General features: G+C 33.6%; 1 protein-coding gene and 1 long non-coding RNA gene across 2 annotated transcripts; one reads left to right on the top strand and one right to left on the bottom strand.

Annotated features, from left to right (window-relative positions):
* Nucleotides 1-701: 701 nt before the first annotated feature.
* On the top strand, nt 702-8,535 carry CSN2 (casein beta). The gene is made up of 9 exons (XM_074318146.2): nt 702-805; nt 2,843-2,905; nt 3,679-3,705; nt 3,813-3,839; nt 4,923-4,946; nt 5,043-5,087; nt 6,395-6,898; nt 7,475-7,516; nt 8,255-8,535. Exons 2-8 carry the CDS (start codon nt 2,855-2,857, stop codon nt 7,478-7,480), a joined length of 684 nt encoding a protein of 227 aa, XP_074174247.2. The 5' UTR covers nt 702-805; nt 2,843-2,854; the 3' UTR covers nt 7,481-7,516; nt 8,255-8,535.
* Nucleotides 8,536-16,587: 8,052 nt separating this feature from the next.
* On the bottom strand, nt 16,588-18,566 carry LOC141568298 (uncharacterized). Its single transcript, XR_012491420.2, has 3 exons — nt 18,425-18,566; nt 17,753-17,796; nt 16,588-16,927 (listed from the first exon to the last, which is right to left on the bottom strand). It is a non-coding gene; the product is annotated as an uncharacterized LOC141568298 (long non-coding RNA).
* Nucleotides 18,567-20,296: the final 1,730 nt, after the last annotated feature.

The following is a 20,296-nucleotide window of genomic DNA, read 5'->3' as shown; positions in this document are numbered from 1 at the left end:
AAGATAATATCTAAAAGTGTATAATGCCTGGCAAACTTTAAACCAAAAGCTAGTATAATATTATGCTTGAAAGAGAAATAGGTAACCAATATTTATCGGGCAACTAAGTCTCCATGACATCTAGCAAAAGTTTTATAATAGATTTACCAAGGGTTTTCCCTATACCAGACATCCAGATACCTTTTCTGAGATGATCCATTTCAGAAGAACGTTGTTCCTCTCATGTACAAAATATTGGTTCTAAGTAAATGATTTATTGTTCCCAAATGAAACCGTCCTGAGAACTAAGCCATTTGGCTTCCATGACTAAGCTATCATGGACTTATGTTGTCAGTTTCTCTGTTGCAGCATAAAACACTAACAACAGCTTAGTTAACATGAAATTTCTTGGTGAAAAGCTCCTGCATATCTCAGATAGAATTCTCACACAACAGATCTTGAGGGCCCACCAGAGCATAAGATACCTAATTGTGTCCTCAATAACTTGGGGACAGGGCCAGATTGTCAGTGTCCTCCAGTAATTGTCTTTAGTTATTAGACAGTTGTGTTTCCTGGACAGATTTCCTTTATCAGATGTGAATTGCTCCCTTGTTAAAATTTTCCCCAGAAATTCTGGGTACAGATATTAGGCAGAAATCATTTTCTAACCATGTGAACTTCTTGGAATTGAAACTCACTATTGATTTTATTTCAAACCACAAAATTAGCATGTCATCAAATACAGTATATAAACAGCCACAGAAGTGGACAGACCATCATCCACTTAGCTCCTCCATCACTTCTTGTCCTCCACTTTGGATAAAAGGTAAGAATTTCAGATATAAATTTGATGTATCCCTTCTATAGGTTTATTTAAAACTTAGTTGACATATCTGAAGAAAATATTTGCTTCAGTATAGTTTTTGTAATAAGGGTAATTAAAGTAGCGCTCACATTATTTTCAACACTTAGATTTAAAGAAGTAGAAGTGTCTATAAATATTTGGTAAAAATTATAATGACCACATAAGCTTTATGAATCTAAGAAAATGTAGTAATAGCGGTTACAGTATTTTTAAGTACAAGGCTAGTTAACAGGCTATATTAAAAGATCAATTTCCTGAATTAAATATCTTCCAATTTAATTAAATATACCATGATCATAAAAGCAAATATGTTAAATTATTCTATGGGATATGAATAATTATTGGGAAAGCTTTATCCAAGGTAGCTTATCGAGGTAGCATATTGAGTTAAGAAATTGTGGGAGTTGTTTGGGTACAGGCACTACACTACTTGAACTGTTTATGAGTAATTTTCCTTAGAAAAAGAAGATATTCATCAAATTTGTTTACAAAATGCAACATCTCACTTTATTGTTTGATATATAATATTTCAAAATAATATTAAAATGAACACGCAATACAGAATTAAGTTAAAAAGAAACAAAGTATTTTGCTGTGTAAAAATATTCTAGAAGAGACAGGATGACTTGGAAAAAAAAAACAAAGGAAAAAGATTTGAAAGGAAGAGTACCTTAGAATATATTAGTCAATAACATAGTTCTGGCTTTACAATTGATATATAAAATGCTAATTGTAAAACATAGGAAATACAATAGAATCTTTCCTACCCATTATAATGTCTAATAGTGTAACATAGTCTTCTTTTAAACCTGACAATGAAAAATTACTTTGAAATTTATAGAGGTGTTAAGCAAAGTAAAATTAATAAAGAATTATATAGCACCCATGAGAAAAATCTAGAAAAATATATTTCTTCCCTGATAAAGAAAATTATTTTCAGCTTTCAAATATTGGAAAGAACATTTTGCAGGTGAATTAGGGACTTTTTTTCATGAAATATTTTGAGTTCAAAAATTTAGTTTAAAAATTTGGGATTAAAGATTGTATGTCACGAGATATTGGGGACATAAACATTATAGGAATTTAAAAAAATGAACCATTTGGTACCTTTTGGTCAAAACTGTTAACATATATTTTATATTATGCTACAAGAAGTGGTAGCCTGGAGTGGGGACTGGGCCAGAGAACCTGATCCTTTGGTAAATCATTAAGACCTCAGAGAGAAAAGAAGAGCCATCGTGTATGGTCTCTAAAGTTATATGGCACAAAGAGAAGAGACATCATTATGTGTGTGCAGATGAAGACTGTGTAGTGGGTACAAATAGAGAAAAATAAAAGAACAAACAAATCGGTTCACAAAAGCATCTGGATAAATGGAGCAAATAAGAGAAATGCTCAAATAATAATCTGTCTTATTGGAAATAAAGAGATATGTTTAAACCAAATAATCATGGAAACTGTAACAGAAAGGTAAAAGTAAAGTAGGATCTTCTTCTATGTATACATTTCCTTTGATCAATCTCGTTCTTATAGAACTGAGGACTCACCAGGGCTGATGCCTTAATATTTTGTTCTCCGCTATAATCCTAGCACCTAGACAGTATCTGGCAATAAAGGGTGTTAAGTAAATATTCACTTTTGAATAAATGAATCAATTGATAAAGCTTTCTATAAATATTTATAATTTCTTTCTGGCTTTTAAAAAAACCAAAACCTCATAGTACAGTGAATGAGATGAAAAAATGTGAGATGGGGTAGGGTTGATAACTGAAAAAATCTGAATGTGGGCCAGTGAAGTATGAAATTGATATGTAAGAGTAAAGAGCCATAGTAGATTTTGACCTTGGTTATATGGTAAACTCCTATTAGTGTTTTCTTCTAAAATGCAGACATTTTAATTTTACATTATCTTTGGATTCTTTAAAAGTAGCCCTGCCTAAATAAAAAATATATTAGATTGACCACTATATTACCATTCCCTCATTTTCCCATTCACAGGACTTGATAGCCATGAAGGTCCTCATCCTCGCCTGTCTGGTGGCCCTTGCTCTTGCTAGGGAGGTAAGACAATCTCTATATATTTAACATATAGTGGACTATCTGTCCACGTGTAGAGATCTAACATTTTAAGTGTACAAATAAAGCAGAATTTTAACAACTTTTTTTTTTTAATTCGAAGAACATCATTTATATTCACCCAGTATTTCAACAGTGTCCTATAGAGACACAAAACTGGGTTAAATGCTTTCTATACCTGTGCCACTGGTTCCTAATGGAAAAATGAACAAATCAATAAGCAACAGACAGAACAAGAAGAAACAAATATGAAGACAAAAACAACAAATTAAAAGTAATATTGCACAAGTACAATTGCGTGAATGTGCAGCTTAGATAAATATATCTTATTCTCGTGATGAAACTTATATACCTCTTACCCTAAGGCATGAGGCCAAATCTTACCTGTGTCTATCCAAAGACATCCAGAGGATAGAATATCAGACCATAATCATAATCATAAACATATTTTTAATCATAATAAAAACTATTTAATACAAATTAAAATAACCCATAAAAAATTGTTCATCATTCAGGTAAAAATAAAATATACCATTAGAGTTACCAAATATAAAAGACATAAAAACAATTCCTGTTAAAGGCTCTAACAAAAGACATTAACATAAATAACATAAATAAAAAATATATTTCTTAAATTTATGAAAGAGATAGCTCTGCATAAAAAAAGTAACAAGTAAGTAGGAAAAATGTTTACTAATGAGCTAGCTATGGAAACCAATATGGTGTTTTTCTGTTTTTGTTTTCGTTTTTCTTTACAGAATGTTGAATTCAGTGTATCCAGTGAGGTATGATATTTTTATTCAGAGAAAATTTTTCAACCATAAAATAATAAATTCTTTGATGATCTAGGAGAAGCCAGTGGTTGATTTTTTGTTGTTGTTGTTCTTTACAGACTGTAGAAAACCTTTCAAGCAGTGAGGTAAGACAATGTTCATTCTGAGGCAATTTCCCAAATTCTGAACAGTAAAAAGCTGTACAATCTTTCTATTGAGTTACTTTAGGGCATTTAAGTCAATGCAGCTAGTTCTGACATATGAATTCTGGGGTAGACTTCCATTATATGTTTAAGGATGGAATAAATGTTGTCAGAATTCAGTATTCAAGAACCTTCTAAGTTGGCTTGCTATTTGAAATTGTGTCGATGCACGCACCTCCCCCTACCCCCCCGCCCACACACTGTCTTTAAATGAATTGTGCAGTCCATTTTTTGTCTTGAGCTCTCTCTATGCTGATGCCATTCATTGTTTTGACATTTGAGTGCCTTCTGTGGATCAGATATTAACTAGGAGCTGTGGTACAAACTGAAACGCAGATGCCCACAGAAAAGAGCTGGCAATATAGTGGGTGGCAGACATACAAATAGGCACATTTCATAATTACAATAGTCACTTCAGCAAATAAGAGGCAGTAAGATTTATTTGTAGTCCTATATCTGCCTGGGAGTCTCAGATAGATATTTACCTTTGCACCGCTTTTTTGGTGGAGAGCCTGTCATCTCCTGTTAAAATGGTGTATTGGTATATTTTGTCTCTTCATAAGGGTATCATCAGGTCCTTAGGAAGGTATTTAGTTCTTATAATTCATTTAAAGTCTAAACATAACACATGAATTAAGAATGATTAACAGAATTTATCAATGGTTACTATAATGTATTATTAATAAATATTATTCTTTTAGAATCAGATGGGGTATTAGAGGTTATTTGTTATCATAGAAAGGAAACAGTGATAGAGAAAAATCAGCATCTCTTAAATGATTCATTTTGTACTGTATTCACTAATTTCCTTTTCTATCTTGACTGCATTCAGCTATATTTCTTTAATACAATAGGCTTAAAAAGAATAGTGAAACATATAAGTTACAGTAATTATCCTGTTTTTAATGACATTATCAAACAATGTGTCCACATTAACCTGTTAAATGCTTTCATTTTCTGATTCATATTAACAAATAAAAATCATTCATTAAAACTTAATCTAATTTTATTTTTATTTTTCTGAAGGAATCTATTACACACATCAATAAGGTAAAATCCTCATATATAAGTGTTCATATTTTCAAAATTTCCTACATTTAATTTTTACAGATGATAACATTCCCTTTTATGTGATTTGCTTTTTAGCAGAAACATGAGAAGTCTGAACAAGAGAAACAGCAGCAAAGAGAGGTAATTTATTCATGATGAGTATATTTCTAAAATTATTATAAAATAGAATACATACAAAATATGTGTATGCTCAGTTTAAAGAATATTAATAAAATAAAAGCCAGTTTCATTAAGTAAATATATTTTCAAGACATAAATACATTTTTTAAACTCATAATCAACTTGCTGAGTATAGAATAAACTTAAGAATGATTACTGATTTTCCCACTTTACTAATGGTGTATGTGTTTTCCATAAATGCACACTACTAGAAACATCTCCAGGTTGGGAACTAGGATCCCCCTATTCTCAGGATGGATATGCTAATGAAAGAATAGGAAGGCAATATGGTACCAATCCTAATTTTATCAGTTATTAGCTGCATACCTTGGCCCCAAGTTTCTCTGTATTTCAGTTTCTTCATCTGTAAATTGAGAATATTCATAAACCCCTACGGTTGCTAAGTTAGCACACTGTAAATATTCAATGATTTTACATTAACATTTTGTAGGTTTTATATTAATGTTTATGAGTACATGGTGTTCATAAAAGAATCTCCATTACACAGATGAGAGAAGTGAGGTACAGAACAATCGACTACACAATTGTGTGACAAATCACACAGTTACTAAGTATTAGAGCTTACTTAAAAATAAAGATTTTCTTAGACAACATAAAATTCATTATTTAGTTGAACTACATGTGTGTTAACATATTTATCTAATTGTAATATTTCAGCTTCCCTGTTTTATCCATGTGGTTGGTTTGTTTGGAACTTACAGCAAATATTTTACTAAATCAAATTGAATTTACAAATTGATGCTTCTTTCAAGACTCACCATAACTACCTTCTACCAAGGAAAGTAGTGCTAGAAGTTGGCTGGTGTTGAATAACTCCTTGAATTAAACCACAAATGAATATTTACTTTTCATTAAAACAAAATTAAATCTTGGAGTTATTTTTCTAAGCCTTTCAAAATAGATCTTCCTTATTATACAGAAACAATTTGGTCTATTTTCAACATATTATGTTGAATACCAGAGTATGCGGCTACAGCTATCGAAGACAACTCAAGAAAAAGAGAAACAAGTTTTGAAATTCCCATTTGATCTGTGTTCACCTTTGAAGGAAGTTAATGAGAAATCCCTCAATGAGTATTTAACTCATTAGTCTTCTCATGTCCCCAAATAATTTCTTAACCGACATAAGTAAAAGATTTTCTTTCTCTCTTCTCACTCAGTTATGATCAAAAAAGAAGAGGATAATTATAATGAATGACAATTATAGCAGTATCATAGACTCAAAGATTCTTTTTCCTTTGTTCCAGGATGAACGCCAGGATAAAGCTCAGCCCTTTGTTCAGCCACAGCCTCTAGTCTATCCTTACGCTGAGCCCATCCCTTACGCTATCCTTCCACAAAATGTCCTGCCTCTTGCTCAGCCTGCTGTGGTGCTGCCTTTCTTTCAGCCTGAGATGATGGAAGTCACCAAAGCTAAGGAGGCCATCTTTCCTAAGCGCAAAGTGATGCCATTTTTTGAACGTCAAATCCCAAATCTCACTGATCTCAAAAATCCACACCTTCCTCTGCCTCTGCTCCAGTCCGTGATGCACCAGATCCCTCAGCCTCTTCTTCAGACTCCCATGCTTCCTCCTCAGGCCCTGCTCTCCCTTCCTCAGCCCAAAGTCCTGCCTCTTCCCCAGCAAATGATGGCCTACCCCCAGAGAGATATATCTGTCCAAGCCCTCCTGTACCAAGAGCCTCTGCTTGACCCTGCCCGCCAGTTCTATCCTATGACTCAGCCACTTACCCCAGTTTACAACGTACAACAAGTAAGTCCAAATTTACTAACTCTGCTGCTTCATTCATGATGCATATATGATACTAGAAGAAGTGAGAAATCCAGTATAAAATTATAGATGAATAATGAATGGATCAAGTGTACATAGTTTAGATCACTGATTCTCAACACTAGCTACACAATGGAATACCTAGAGGACTTTTTTTCCCCCTCAAATTCCAATGTCTATGCCCACTGACAGAGATTTGGATATAACTATTCTGATTTTTCTATATAGAGTATTGGGAAGAAGTTATTTCAGAGATTCTGATTTAATCAGTCTGTTACAAATATAAATAGAGGATTAAGGCATACTAAAGAGAGAATTAAATTTGATAATCTGTGTTTGGAATACAGAAGGTTTAATATTATCTAGAGCTTTGAAGTTTTCCTTGTGCACATCTATGCCCCACATCCCTGATTTCATATCTTCTTTTTGATATATGTACATGTGAAGGCAAACAATTGAGAGGCTTATTTCATTACTCATAGAATTTTTAGGAAAAGTATTCTTGCCAGAAAGTGAATTATGTATTTATTTATTCTTTTTTTTTTTTCTTTTTTAAAGGTCTAAGAGGATGTCAAAATTAATATTCCCTCCACACTTTTGGTAAGTTTTGGGAGTTTGGAGATTAGGCTGATTATGTTTATAGTTAATACTTTTTTATATTTCATTCTCCTGGATAAGCCCAAGATAGCAACAAACTCCATCAATATACCAAGTTGTTTATTATCAATGTGTCATGGACATCTAAATAGCTGACAATTATTTACTAACCTGAAGTTATATATCGTTAGTGTTTCAAATAATTTTAATTTTAATTATATGCTATTGAAATATTTAATTGGTTTGCTTTCAAATGCCTATATCCTTTTGCTTTATTATCATCATTTTTAGGAAAATCTGAAAATAGTTTCTTATACTATCATGTAAATATGTTTGAGTTTTTTTAAAAAATCAACTTGCATTCACATTTATACCTTAGGTTCCATAAGCTTCAATTGTTTTTAATCTCATTTAATATTCACATATTGTCCTTCAGTTTATGGGTCAAAATAAAATTAATTAGGCCAAGTGTGAGGATTAAAAATGGGAGAAAATGTAGCTTTGGAATTCTAAAGATACAAATATTTTTGTGATCATGGTAGACTAGACATTTCACTGAAACAATTCCAAGTGAGCTGCTATTTGGTTTTAGGAGATATTTATATGCAAGGTAGGGCACAACATGGTACATTTGTAATAAATTCCTGTTATGAATTAGTCACATAGAAATTACAAATGAGGAGAGATTAATAGTTATATCAGATAACATAATTAATTCTATATTTGTTTTCTATTCCTCAGAATTGACTGTGACTGGAAATATGACATCTTTTCAATCTTTGTATCGTGTTACCAAAATTAATAATTTTTAAATGACTCCAAGTGGAAAAATTGAAAATGTATTTATTTATTTATTATATGTATTATGTAACATTCATCTTAATTTGAATTTGATCATAACCTCTATTGTCCAAATTTTAATTCAACAAATGCCACAGGAGTTCAATTTTGAGTTGGAAGTACCATAACCATATCAAAAATATGTATAAAAATTATTTCTGGAATTGTGCTTATTATTATTATTGTTTCCTAACCAGTCATTTCAATAAATTAATCCTTTATGCATATTTAAGTTTTCCTGTCTTTATTATAATTTTTCAAACCTAATTGGCCTCTTTAATTTTAATTTAAGATTATCACTGTTGTTAAAAATAATCATGGAAGAATTGAAATTAAATGGAATGCTTTGAATGAAATATTAAAATATATCAAAAAAGTGGAGGAAAAAGGGTGCTCACACGTTGTGTTCACTCTAGAAAGTCATGGTTTACACTTGTTGGCCAGTTATACTATTACACCTGTGCTTTTCACTCACAAAAATACCAAGCGTCAAATGTAAAATTTCAAGGTCACCCGAGGGAGAAAAGCTTCAGATGTGAAATCTGATTCACAGCTTTGCAACATAGTAGCTAAGTGGTGCTTTGAAAATTACTTTTAGAGCTTCAATTTCCACATCTATAAAATAGTTGATTCAAAGGATTTTATTGAAGTTTTAATGTGATTAGGTGCACTGCACAGTACATGATAAGTGTTCCCTGTTGTTCCAACATTATTGATTCCACTTATATCAGAACAGCAAGAGCTAGTACCGCAATCAGAATGAGCTGGGATACGTGGTTTTAGCCAGTAATGTCCAAGAACCTGACTTACATGACACTGATATTCATTGTCTCTGACTAGAGAATAATTGTTTCATTGTGATAAATTATCCCTCGACCAACTCCTACATTTGTATACTCGATTCCATCTTCTTGTAGATGTAATCAAGTTAAAATAAGGTCACACTGGATTAGACTGTGCTTTAAGTCCAATGATAGTTGTCTTTATAAGAAAAGGGAAATTTGGACAAATATCTACACAAAGAAAAGATGTTCATGCAAAGATGTTCAGAAGCAGAAATTGGGGTGATGCATTACAAGATACAGCCACAAATTAAGGGATGCCAAGGTTTGCCAGCAGCTACCAGAAGCTAGAAAGAGTCAAGGAAGGATCTCTAGAGGCTTCAGAGGACACATGGCCTTATCAACCAATTGATTTGAGACTTCTAGCCTCCAGACTATGAGAGAAGAAATTTCTGTTGTTTTAAGCACCCAAGTTGTGGTACTTTGTTGTAGCAGCCCTAGCAAGTTAATATGTTGAGCAATACCGATTTTGTTTACATTTTGTTCAAAAATCAGTTGGAAATCTTTGATCAAATTATTTAACAAGTAGAGTATCAAAGAGAAACAAAAATGTCTGCTTTACTGAAATTATTAAAAGCAAAGCTTGCAAATAGGAAAACATTGAAAATTAGTCTCCAAAGAAGAAATTTTTGAAAAATGATGAAAGCTCAAATGATGTAAAATATTTAATTTTGAACTTCTACAATTATTTTATGTGTCTTAAAATGTAGGAAAAAGAGTTTCATGACTCTTGGATGAAGAAATGAGCATATATTCAGTCCAGGAATATCATGATACCACGATCCCTTATCCAAAGGGAGATGTCCTTGATCCAAGCAGAGCCAATGAGCATGCTTCTATTGATGGATGAACCAAGGAAGCTGCAGTGTTCTCACTTCCTCTGGGATTAGGACCTGAGTGAACATAAAGCTCTGAGATGTGAGCAAACTATCTTTCCTATCACCTGCAAATTAAATTAGTCCAAAGAGGAGTGATCATGAAGGATAATCAAAAGGGTTAATGGCCAATTTCAAGTTCCCAAATCCAACTGTACTTTACTCTTGAATTTTCAGTTGCATGAACTAATAAATTATTTTCTTGTTTTGAGGCCTAATTTGAAATAATACTTATTTACATCACTTGGCACCATGAGATTACTGACAGAATAGAATCAAATTCTTATATGTTATGGTGGTCCTATGCTAGTGGATCTTTCACTGCTTATGGCCATAGAGCTTAAGTTTTTGAACAAAAAAAAATCCAAGATTGGTTTTTGAAGTACACAATTAATATTTCAGTCTTCCATAACAAAATATCATAGACTGAATATCTTAAACAACAAATATTTATTTATCACAGTTCTGGAGGCTGGGAGTCCAAAGTCAAGGTGCCAAAAGATTCTATGTCTGGTGAAGGCCCTCTTGCTGGCTTGCAGATGGTCATGTTCTTGATAGATACTCACATGGCAGAGAGAGAGAGAGAGAGAGAGAGAGAGAGAGAGAGAGAGAGAGAGAGAGAGAGAAATTATTTCTCTCAAATCTTTCATTATAAGGGCACTTATCATACTCATGAGGGTTCCACCCTTATGACCTAATTGCCTCCAAATATCCCCACCTCTGAATATCATCACATTTGGGATTAAGCTTTCAACATATGAATTTAGAGGAGATAAAGACATTCAATCTATAATCACGAAAATGACAGGAATTCACAAACTTGGTAGAGTCCCTATTATTGGGGAGGGGGGAATAAAATATATTGGAAGACATGAAAGATTTAAAGAACCCCCAACTCCCATATACTCCTGAAACTCTCAATGTGCCTCTTTTTTGTGGTAAAATCATGGTGTCTTTGCTTGCTGTAGCTATTGGTTATCTTAATTTCTCACTGCTCACTTTTGCTTCACCAGGAGTCAACCTTGATATGTGCTAGAAGTAAGGATAAAACATCTAGAAAGTTCTTTCCTTAATGTACAGCAGAATTTATAGACTAGTGTCTTAGAGGCTAAATCTGGCCAACAATGAGAAGGGGAATGTGCGTTTTGGATTTTAAGAAATTAGGCCAAATTAAAAAATCAGATTTTACACGCCAACTCATATTTCTAGTTCCTCCTATGAGTCTCAATATCTGGTAACACTAGATGTATGTATTTCTGCATGGCAAAGATAGATTGGAAGCAATAGTGGAAGGGAAAGACATATAAAAGTTCTGGCAATTAAATTCATGAACTCATGTTAGGAAAAGTGCTACTACCTCATTGCTGAATATCACTATGGTCACCTTTGAAGTACTCCCCTTGGGAAGCTATGCACCAACACCAGTGCCTAGTCCACTCTTCAAGGCAATTTGGGACTCGTTTTCTAGAATGGCCATCAGAGCTGTTGTCATATTACCCTTGATGTCCTGAATGTCATCAAAATGTCTTCCTTTCAATATTTCCTTTATCTTTGGGTAAAGAAAGAAGTCATTGCAGGCCAGATCAGGTGAGCAGTGAGGGAGTTCCAATAAGTTATTTATTTACTGGCTAAAAACTCCCTCACAGACAGTGAGTTGGTATATTGTTGTGATGCAAGAGCCACGAATTGTTGGCTAAAAGTCCGGGTCATCTAACTTTTTCATGTAGCCTTTTCAGCACTTTCAAATAGTAAACTTGGTTAACTGTTTGTCCAATTGGTACAAATTCATTATGAATAATCCCTCTGATAACAACAACAAAAAAAAGGTTAGCAACATCATTGCAACAAGATCACGAACTTAATTGTCAGACCACATATATTCTTCAGGGCACTATCAATAACATTTTTTTGCATTCATTTTTTAACTCACTTGTGTTACTTGTTGGGCTCTATAAGGCAGGTTGGTAACCATAATGAAAAGGGAAACACTAAAAAATGTCTGTAGATAAATATGCTTAATTCTAATAACACATTACTTCCCCCATGTCTACAGACAAAACATAGATGACTATCCTTTAATCTTTTCCATGAAGAATAGATTTTTATAAAAGTCTGTTCTGCCTACCCATGTTTGACTGAGAACTCTAGTCAGAGGCACACCGTATTTGAAATTTCATTTCTGACCCCAGTGAAGGTGGAAAGAGCCTAATGTCACCAAACCAAGTGACAGCAGGTAAACTCCTGAAGCAAGGTGAGAATTAAAATTTCCAGAGATGTAGTGGAAGGGTAATTATTGCATGAGAAATTATCAAACCAGAATTGATCTCTGTGTGAGGATAATCATTATATCCCTAGGAAAAATTTAATTGCAGTCTCATCAGGATGATTTTGATATATAAATATAAAAATATTTGGTGAACAGAATATGTCTGGTGAACAGAAATCTGGCTCAAGCTACCATCAGATAGCTTATTTGGAAACCCCCACTTTCCAAATAAGATTTTTTTTTTATGAATCTATATGCTTTGAATAAAGGAAAAGTCAAAATTCTGTTGAAAGAATTCTACTATGACATCATATTACCAACCCTAGTCCTTGTCTTCAACATATGAGTTTTGGGGCATTTACCTGGAGAAAAGGAACTGTCTGATCTTACCAACTCTGTGATCCCTTCTGTGTCTTACTACTCATTACTTGGAGTGGAGGATATCATGATAATCTGTTGTTCATGTTGGGATTTCTTTGAGTCAATTAATAATTGGTGTTGCCATAGAGTTTTCCTCCTTTTAAGTCTAGTGATAGTTAAACCATTCATGGTAAGTCCTCAGTTCAGATTGTATACTTTAAATGGATATACTTAGAAATTGGTCTAATCCCCGTACTACCTCCCTGATGTATGGAGTAAGGTGGCCAAAAAATACTGAATAGAAATCATTCTTGTGTTTCCTTCTATAACTTAGTAATAATTTTGCATATCTATGGGAATTTCAGTAACTATTAAACACCAAAAGATGCAAAAATAATGATTTATATTATTATTCTATTTCCCCATTTGCTTTTGAGGTGACAGAAACACAGTGGTGTAAGGGGATCCCCCTTGATCTTTCCCTTGAAGTTACAAGTTAACAGCTATAATTCAACAAAGATAACCTGCACTACACACAAACATGTCTGAGAGATGTTCGCATCGAATATTTAAAGGTAGGTGAATTGGGGTGAACAGGGAAGGAGTGAAGGGGGAAGAGCAGAGACAGGCTGCAGATGCAGCCAGGAGCTCACTGCAAGTCTTGGGAGAGAGCAGAATTCAGGCTGCAGGTGCACTCTCTGTTCCCCCAAGCATTCCTGCCTGAGTGATCAGCATATAATATGGTTGCAATAACTTCTTGGAGAACAACAATGGATTATTGCAAATTTAATGAGGTGGTTGATAATACCTACTACAGGTGATATTTCAAATATGGTGTCAGAAAAATTCCTAATATTTGCTTTATAGCTAGTAACTTGATAAATGCATTTTTCTCCATTCTGACTTTAAAACTAAAGAAAAATAAGAAAGTAAACCAGAAATGGTTTGCTTTTATCTTACCTAATAGAGATTTCCACATCATGGGACAGTTTTAAGGACAGATCTACTCTAGTCTTGTGCCACAATTTAGTCTGCAGGAAAAGTAACTGTCTTATCATCCTATGGTTTAACATGCATTCATTAAATTGATGACTTTGTTTCCATGGGGTCCATGACACAAGACATATCAAGTACCCTTGATACCTTGGGAAGTGACATGATGACAGAAGCTGAGAGATACATTTTATGAAGACACAGGGACCTGTACCCTTCATTAATTTCCTGAAGGTCCAATAGTCTGAGTATGTTGATAAACCTTTTCTAGACTGAAAAACAAATTGTTTCACCTTGTACTTCCTAACACTGGGAGACAGCAGAAGAACCAGGGCTAAAGAGCTTTCTTTTGATTTTCAAGGGAAACAAATTAATGTTTGGTGATATATGTCATCCAAAATTAATTTTTTTGCCTTGAAAATCAAAAGAAAGCTCTTACTGAATATATATATAAAATGTTTGGGTGATATATATCACCCATCTTACTGATATAATCAGTAAGATGTAGAACAACTAATGACCACCTAGATGGTTTAGGCTGTGGTGCAAGAGGACTTCGCTCTTGTATGTTATGGTCTGATGGATACAATGGTTCTTTTTTTTTTTTATTAGTTTCAGGTGCACAAGACAAAGCAAAACTTAGACGTTTATCATTTATATCCCTCACACTGTGTGAACCCCCCTCCCCCCATCCACTATCCCTCTGTACATTCCCCAAATTAATTTTCAAAACCCCGTGGCCATCTTGTGCTTACCGACTATTTTCTAAACCTCTCACCTTCCCCTTATCCCCACCCCCCCGCCCCTCTAGCAACCCTCAGTTTTCTCTCCATGTTTCCAAAACTGTCTCTGATTAGTTCATTTACTTATTCTTTTCTTTAGATTCCGCATATAAGTGAGATCATATAGTGTTTGTCTTTCTCTGTCTGACTTATTTTACTTAACATAATGTTCTTTAAGTCCATCCATGTTGTTGCAAATGGTAAGATTTCTTTCTTCTTTATGGCTGCGTAATACTCCATTGTGTAAATGTAGCACAGTTTCTTAATCCAGTCATCTACCGATGGGCATTTCGGTTGTTTCCATGTCTTGGCTATTGTGTATAGTGCTGCAATAAACATAGGACTGCATAAAGATTTTTGAATTGGAGTTTTGGATTTCTCCGGATAGATACCTAGGAGTGGGATTGCCGGATCATAAGGTAGTTCCATTTTCAGATTTTTGAGATACCTCCATACTCCATACTGTTTTCCATAGTGGCTGCACCAATCTGCATTCCCACCAACAGTGTACCAGTGTTCCCTTTTCTCCACATCCACGCCAGCACTTGTTGTTTGTCGATTTATTGATGATAGCCATCTTGACTGGGGTGAGGTGGTATCTCATTGTGGTTTTTATTTGCATTTCTCTAATGGTTAGTGAGGTTGAGCATTTCTTCATATGTCTGTTTGCTATCTGTATGTCCTTTTTAGAAAAATGTCTCTTCATGTCCTCTGCCCATTTTTTAATTGGGTTGTTTGTTTTTTTGGAGTTGAGTTGAGTGAGTTTTTCTATAAATTTGTGATATTAACCCCTTATCAGATATATCATTGGCAAATATCTTTTCCCATTCAGTAGGATCCCTTTTTGTTTTATTGATAGTTTCCTTTGCTGTGAAAAAGCTTTTTAGTTTGATGTAATCCCACATGTTTATTTTTTCTCTTACTTCCCTCGTGCGAGAGGATATATCAGTAAAAATCTTACTCCGGGTAATGTCTGTGAAGTTTCTTCCTATATTTTCTTCTAGGAATTTTATGGTTTCAGATCTTACATTTAAATCTTTAAGCCATTTTGAATTTATTTTTGTATGTGGTATAAGGAGGTGATCCAGCTTCATCTTTTTGCATGTATCTGTCCAGGTTTCCCAGCACCATTTATTGAATAGACTGTCTTTACCCCACCGTACATTCTTGCTTCCATTGTCATAGATTAAATGGCCATATAGGCATGGATTTATTTCTGGACTCTCTATTCTGTTCCATTGATCTATGGGTCTGTTTTTATGCCAGTACCATGCTGTTTTGATTACTGTAGCCTTGTAGTACAATGGTTCTTAAAGGGTAATGAAAGATTGGATTAAAAAGTAAATCTCAAGGGTAAGGCTGAGGGAGGATGGTAAAAGAGGGTAAAGGGGGTCAAATATATGAGTGTGGAAGGAGAACTGACTCTGGGTGGTGAGCACACAATGTGAGATATAGAGGATGTATTATAGAATTGTACACTTGTAACCTATGTAATTTTACTACCATTGTCACCCCAATAGATCTAATTTTTTAAAAAAGTAAATCTCATCTGGTGCTTTGAGAATATCAGAGCAAACAAGTATTGTCATTTTGAGAAATAGTTCCTCGTTTGGGTCTAGAGGACACCGAACAGCCCAGCCCACTATGGATACTAGACGACCATGTGTGTGGAGATGACCATTTAAATGGTTTCTAACTCATCTAGCTATAAACGCAGGTATAATCAAATGTTGTGTCCAAACAGGTCCTGACGACATAAATAAATTATATAACAAGGTTGTTCAAATGTCCAGTCTGACCACAACTGCCACGTTGCTCTTCCTCTCTGGGAAATATTTTATGTCCTCATGGAAAATATTCTATAAACAGCTGACTTCAAATGTAAGATCTTGGACCCAGATTACAATCAGTTCACCATCAAGCAGAAGTGACATTTTTGTATTTTTTCATTAAAATGTGATTGAAAGTGTCATAAAAAATTTAATGAAAAGAAAATGTTACATGCATAAAGACTCTTTGAGAATTGTGTAAGTACTGCTGAATGGAAGAATGACAGAAAACATGGATTATGCCTTAAAATGTAATTTATTGAAAAGAAAAAATCTCAGTCACTGCACATAATTATTTGAAATGATGGCACTTACAAAAGAAGCAATTTAAAGATGTTTTGAACAAAATTTCCTTAATAGAAATTTAGTAAAGACTTTAATATGCTCTGAGTCAGTGGCCTTCATACTGGCATGATACAACTGGAATGCAGACAATGAACTGTTAGGAAAATTTAGCTTAAGGAAAATAATGGCATCCTATGTAATAGGCAGTGAAGAACTCACGTAGAAAGACTGCCTTCAATTTAGGAGTGTTCTGTTATTCTAAAATAACAGTCAACACCTTTGGATAGGAAGGTTTTACATAGTAGACAGGAGAAATTTAGAGAACGAAATTTTCAGTCACATCTGTAAATAGAAAAAGAAATATGTGGTTAATTATATTACGTATTTTTGAAAGAATAGACACCATTATGTTATGATATATTTAATAGTCATTTTCTCTTCATCTTAAGATGAAACTCATGTTGTTTGTGCTTTCCTGTTACATATCCATTGCTCCCGATATTTCAGTTTTGGAGACAATTTATTGCTAGATGTGTATTTTCTTTTCCAGTAAGGCAATTAGAAGAAAGAGCTTCCACATAGTTCAGAGGGTTATCATTTTGATCTTAGTTTGATATGTTCAAAGGGAAGTTTTCACCATTGGCGAGGGAACACACACACACACACACACACACACACACACACACACACACACTTAGAAGCTCCAATAGTGGATGATGGTAATTAAAACAAATCTGTAGACATTTCAGTCTGTTGGCCTGTTGACAGACAAATACTTGGTTTTACTATATGACTAGTTAAGGATTTCTATTACAGTGAACATAAAGAACAGGACCCCACTGTTGTGTTCACCAGAGTCTCAAAGTTACATCTTCATGGAAAATTAGTAACATCCACACTCCTGTACTTGCATAGGAGTTTCGATATTATAAATTATATTAGTTAAAATTAGGTAATTTTAAGTTGTTATTTAAATATAATATGATTATGAAACAAAAATTTTCAAATGTGCAAGCCAATTTAATTATTATCTAAGTGTTAATGTATTCATAAGTACGTAGACTTCAGGAACCAAGACAAAACAAAACAAAAACTTAAGACTCTACAATCATATCTTTGTCTCATGGAAATAGGATCAATGGTTAGACAGGTAATTTCCAAACTTACCAAAGGCCATAATTATGGAGTTCCTGAGAATTCACTTAAGTTTTCTGAAGGGACAAAAATTGTTAAAATTATGTGATGATGTAATCAGCAGAAATTTTACTAAATCAAAAAAAATGACTGCTACTTATTTTTTTCTATTTTCCCAGCACTATACTTAATAATTATTATTATGTTTAATCACCTTCAGAGTTATAAAAAATAAGCATATTATTTCAAGTAAGCAAAAGGCCAGAATTTGAATTTAAATTTAGGACTACTAGATATGAAAAATCTATGCCCTATTCCCTATTCTACATTCTTATGTATATCATGGGTGTAACCAAAAGGAAGGTATTTAAAGAATAGTAGAAGTGCAAAAACCATAAAATTGAATTAATATTAGAGCTCTTTATATTTTTAATTTGGGGAGAAGTTTTTTCCCTACACTTATAGGAATGAATTTCACTTATAAAATAGATATTACTGCTCCATATGTTCCTGAGTAATGGATTAATATTAGCCATAGATGCCAGAAAGTAATACCAATTTCCATTTCAGAAAATTCTAGTATGAAGCACTAAGCACTGATTTTCTATGTCTATTCTAAATCTGTTTTTATGGTTTGTTCTATAAGTGATTTTCTTTTATTTCCTTTGGTAGAACAGCAATATAAAGTAATTTAAATAAGCTTACCACCAATCTGGCATAATGTCAGTTTTTTCATCGTTCTCAGAGGCGATGGGTTTATTGATGTCGTAGAATGGTGAGTAAGGAATATACTGCATGATTTGTGAAGGATAATACCAAGCAGCATAAGGATAGGCACCACGCTGTTGGAAAGGCTAAAAGCAAAGACAAATGAAAAGCAACAGTGTATGAGCAATAGCTGCTTTGAATCTCTAACAATGAATCATTTCATTCATTTCTGACATAGTTGTTAGCATCAGAAAAGATGATTAATCTGTGAGATAAAAAGAGAATTCAAACTCTTCTCTATGGGTGGATCATAGTGAAAAACCTTTTGGAAAGGGCTCTTTTAGGGTGCCCAAGGAGCAATGAATACAGCAATTTTTTAAGATCACTCTTTAAGATTGAACTCTAAGAACCTGCATTATTCAGAACAGGTCCAATTACCAGAGCCTAGAAGAAAGCTGTAGTGTGAATTTTATTAAATTATTACATAATTTATAAATTCGTGGACATTTGGACTGTGAAGAATAATTTTTGCCATTTAGCCTTGGCATTTAATATTCCATAAACATACTTAGTTTAAAGGAAGGACCCCTCACCCAAGGTCAATACAGGTAGCTTTCAGAAATACTAGAATTAGAGAAAATAATTTTCTCATTCCAGCCCAGTGCTTCTTCCAAACACTAGAGTTTTGGGGCCAAAATATTTGTTTCCTTCTCTGTAATTTTGGAATAGGTGCCTTTGTTGTTGATCTGATGTAACATTTCACTTGTTTCTCTGTATTAACATTATTCTTTATATATTTAGGTGGAAAATATGTGTTCTCTGCTGGAATTAGAAAAAAATAAAATAAAAACATTTAAAATTTTGTTGTAATTCCCTATGTAAAGATTAAAAGAAATATGATATCTGAGATTTTCTCTTTATTAAATAATTTAGATTAAAGATATAATTATAGTACAATCAACTCACCTCAAGGAAGTAGGCCTGTTCCTTAATAGAGAAGGGGAAAAATTTAGTTTTGTGACTTAAATCCAACCAAACACTATGATAGACTAAATTATTACTACCAAATACTGTCATTAAGAAAAAAAATAGGTATATAGTTATCACACTCTTTTTTTTTTTTAAATAATACATGAAAATTGAGGCCAGTGTATCCTTTGGAACTCAAATTAAGTGAATAATAGCCTTATTTTTCTCTTACTTTGGCCAATGAGTTATTAGAGAAGTTCAGGAGAAATTGAGGGCAAAATCTACTGCACAGTGAGAAGCCATTGTCACAAAATCGACTGATAACCTCAATGTTTTGAATCTTAAGGACAAGGTTTTTCTCTAATCACATTCAGGTACAGAAAACTTGATAGCTTTCTTTACATGCTTCTTTCAGAAATTAGTGTCTCATGTATACGTTCAACCGGCAAAGGACCAATGCCACTGATTTGAATGCACAGTTACTACCCCTTAAAAGCAAGAGAAGACACAAGAAAGCACTGCAAAAATCAAAATATGGGAGTTAGGGGAGGGAGTAAATTGATAGATCCATAGTAATTTGTCACAAATGAGAAAGTAAAGTGTAAAGAGAATACACTATTTGTCAAGGTTATATGATTAGATGTCAGACCTTAAATTTAAAACTTATTTCCACTACACAGTATTATAGAATAATAAAAGGTAAGACAACATGAGTGGCCGATTGGGATTGTCCTGACTTAAAAGCTGACCTGAAACTATTTTCATTCAGGGATAGACATAGAATTATTCTTTCATTTCCTTTTGGCTATTTAGATCTGATCTTCCATAGCAGTGCTATAACTAGCACTGGAGCATCCCACACTTAGCAACAGCTAAGAAACACTAGCATAACAGTAGTTC

Source organism: Rhinolophus sinicus, chromosome 1 (genome assembly GCF_057876585.1).
Source record: "Rhinolophus sinicus isolate RSI-liver-muscle chromosome 1, RSI-T2T, whole genome shotgun sequence".
In the NCBI taxonomy this organism is placed as follows: domain Eukaryota; kingdom Metazoa; phylum Chordata; class Mammalia; order Chiroptera; family Rhinolophidae; genus Rhinolophus; species Rhinolophus sinicus.
Note: the sequence above shows the minus strand (reverse complement) of the source record. Positions and strands in the feature narration are given on the sequence as shown.

Excerpts from the sequence above, each read along its gene's own strand:
- CSN2 (XM_074318146.2), top strand. The coding sequence starts at position 2,855 with ATGAAGGTCCTCATCCTCGCCTGTCTGGTGGCCCTTGCTCTTGCTAGG. Across the intron at positions 2,906-3,678 it reads CCCTTGCTCTTGCTAGGGAG|AATGTTGAATTCAGTGTATC; the intron begins GTAAGACAATCT and ends TTTTCTTTACAG. Across the intron at positions 3,840-4,922 it reads AAAACCTTTCAAGCAGTGAG|GAATCTATTACACACATCAA; the intron begins GTAAGACAATGT and ends ATTTTTCTGAAG.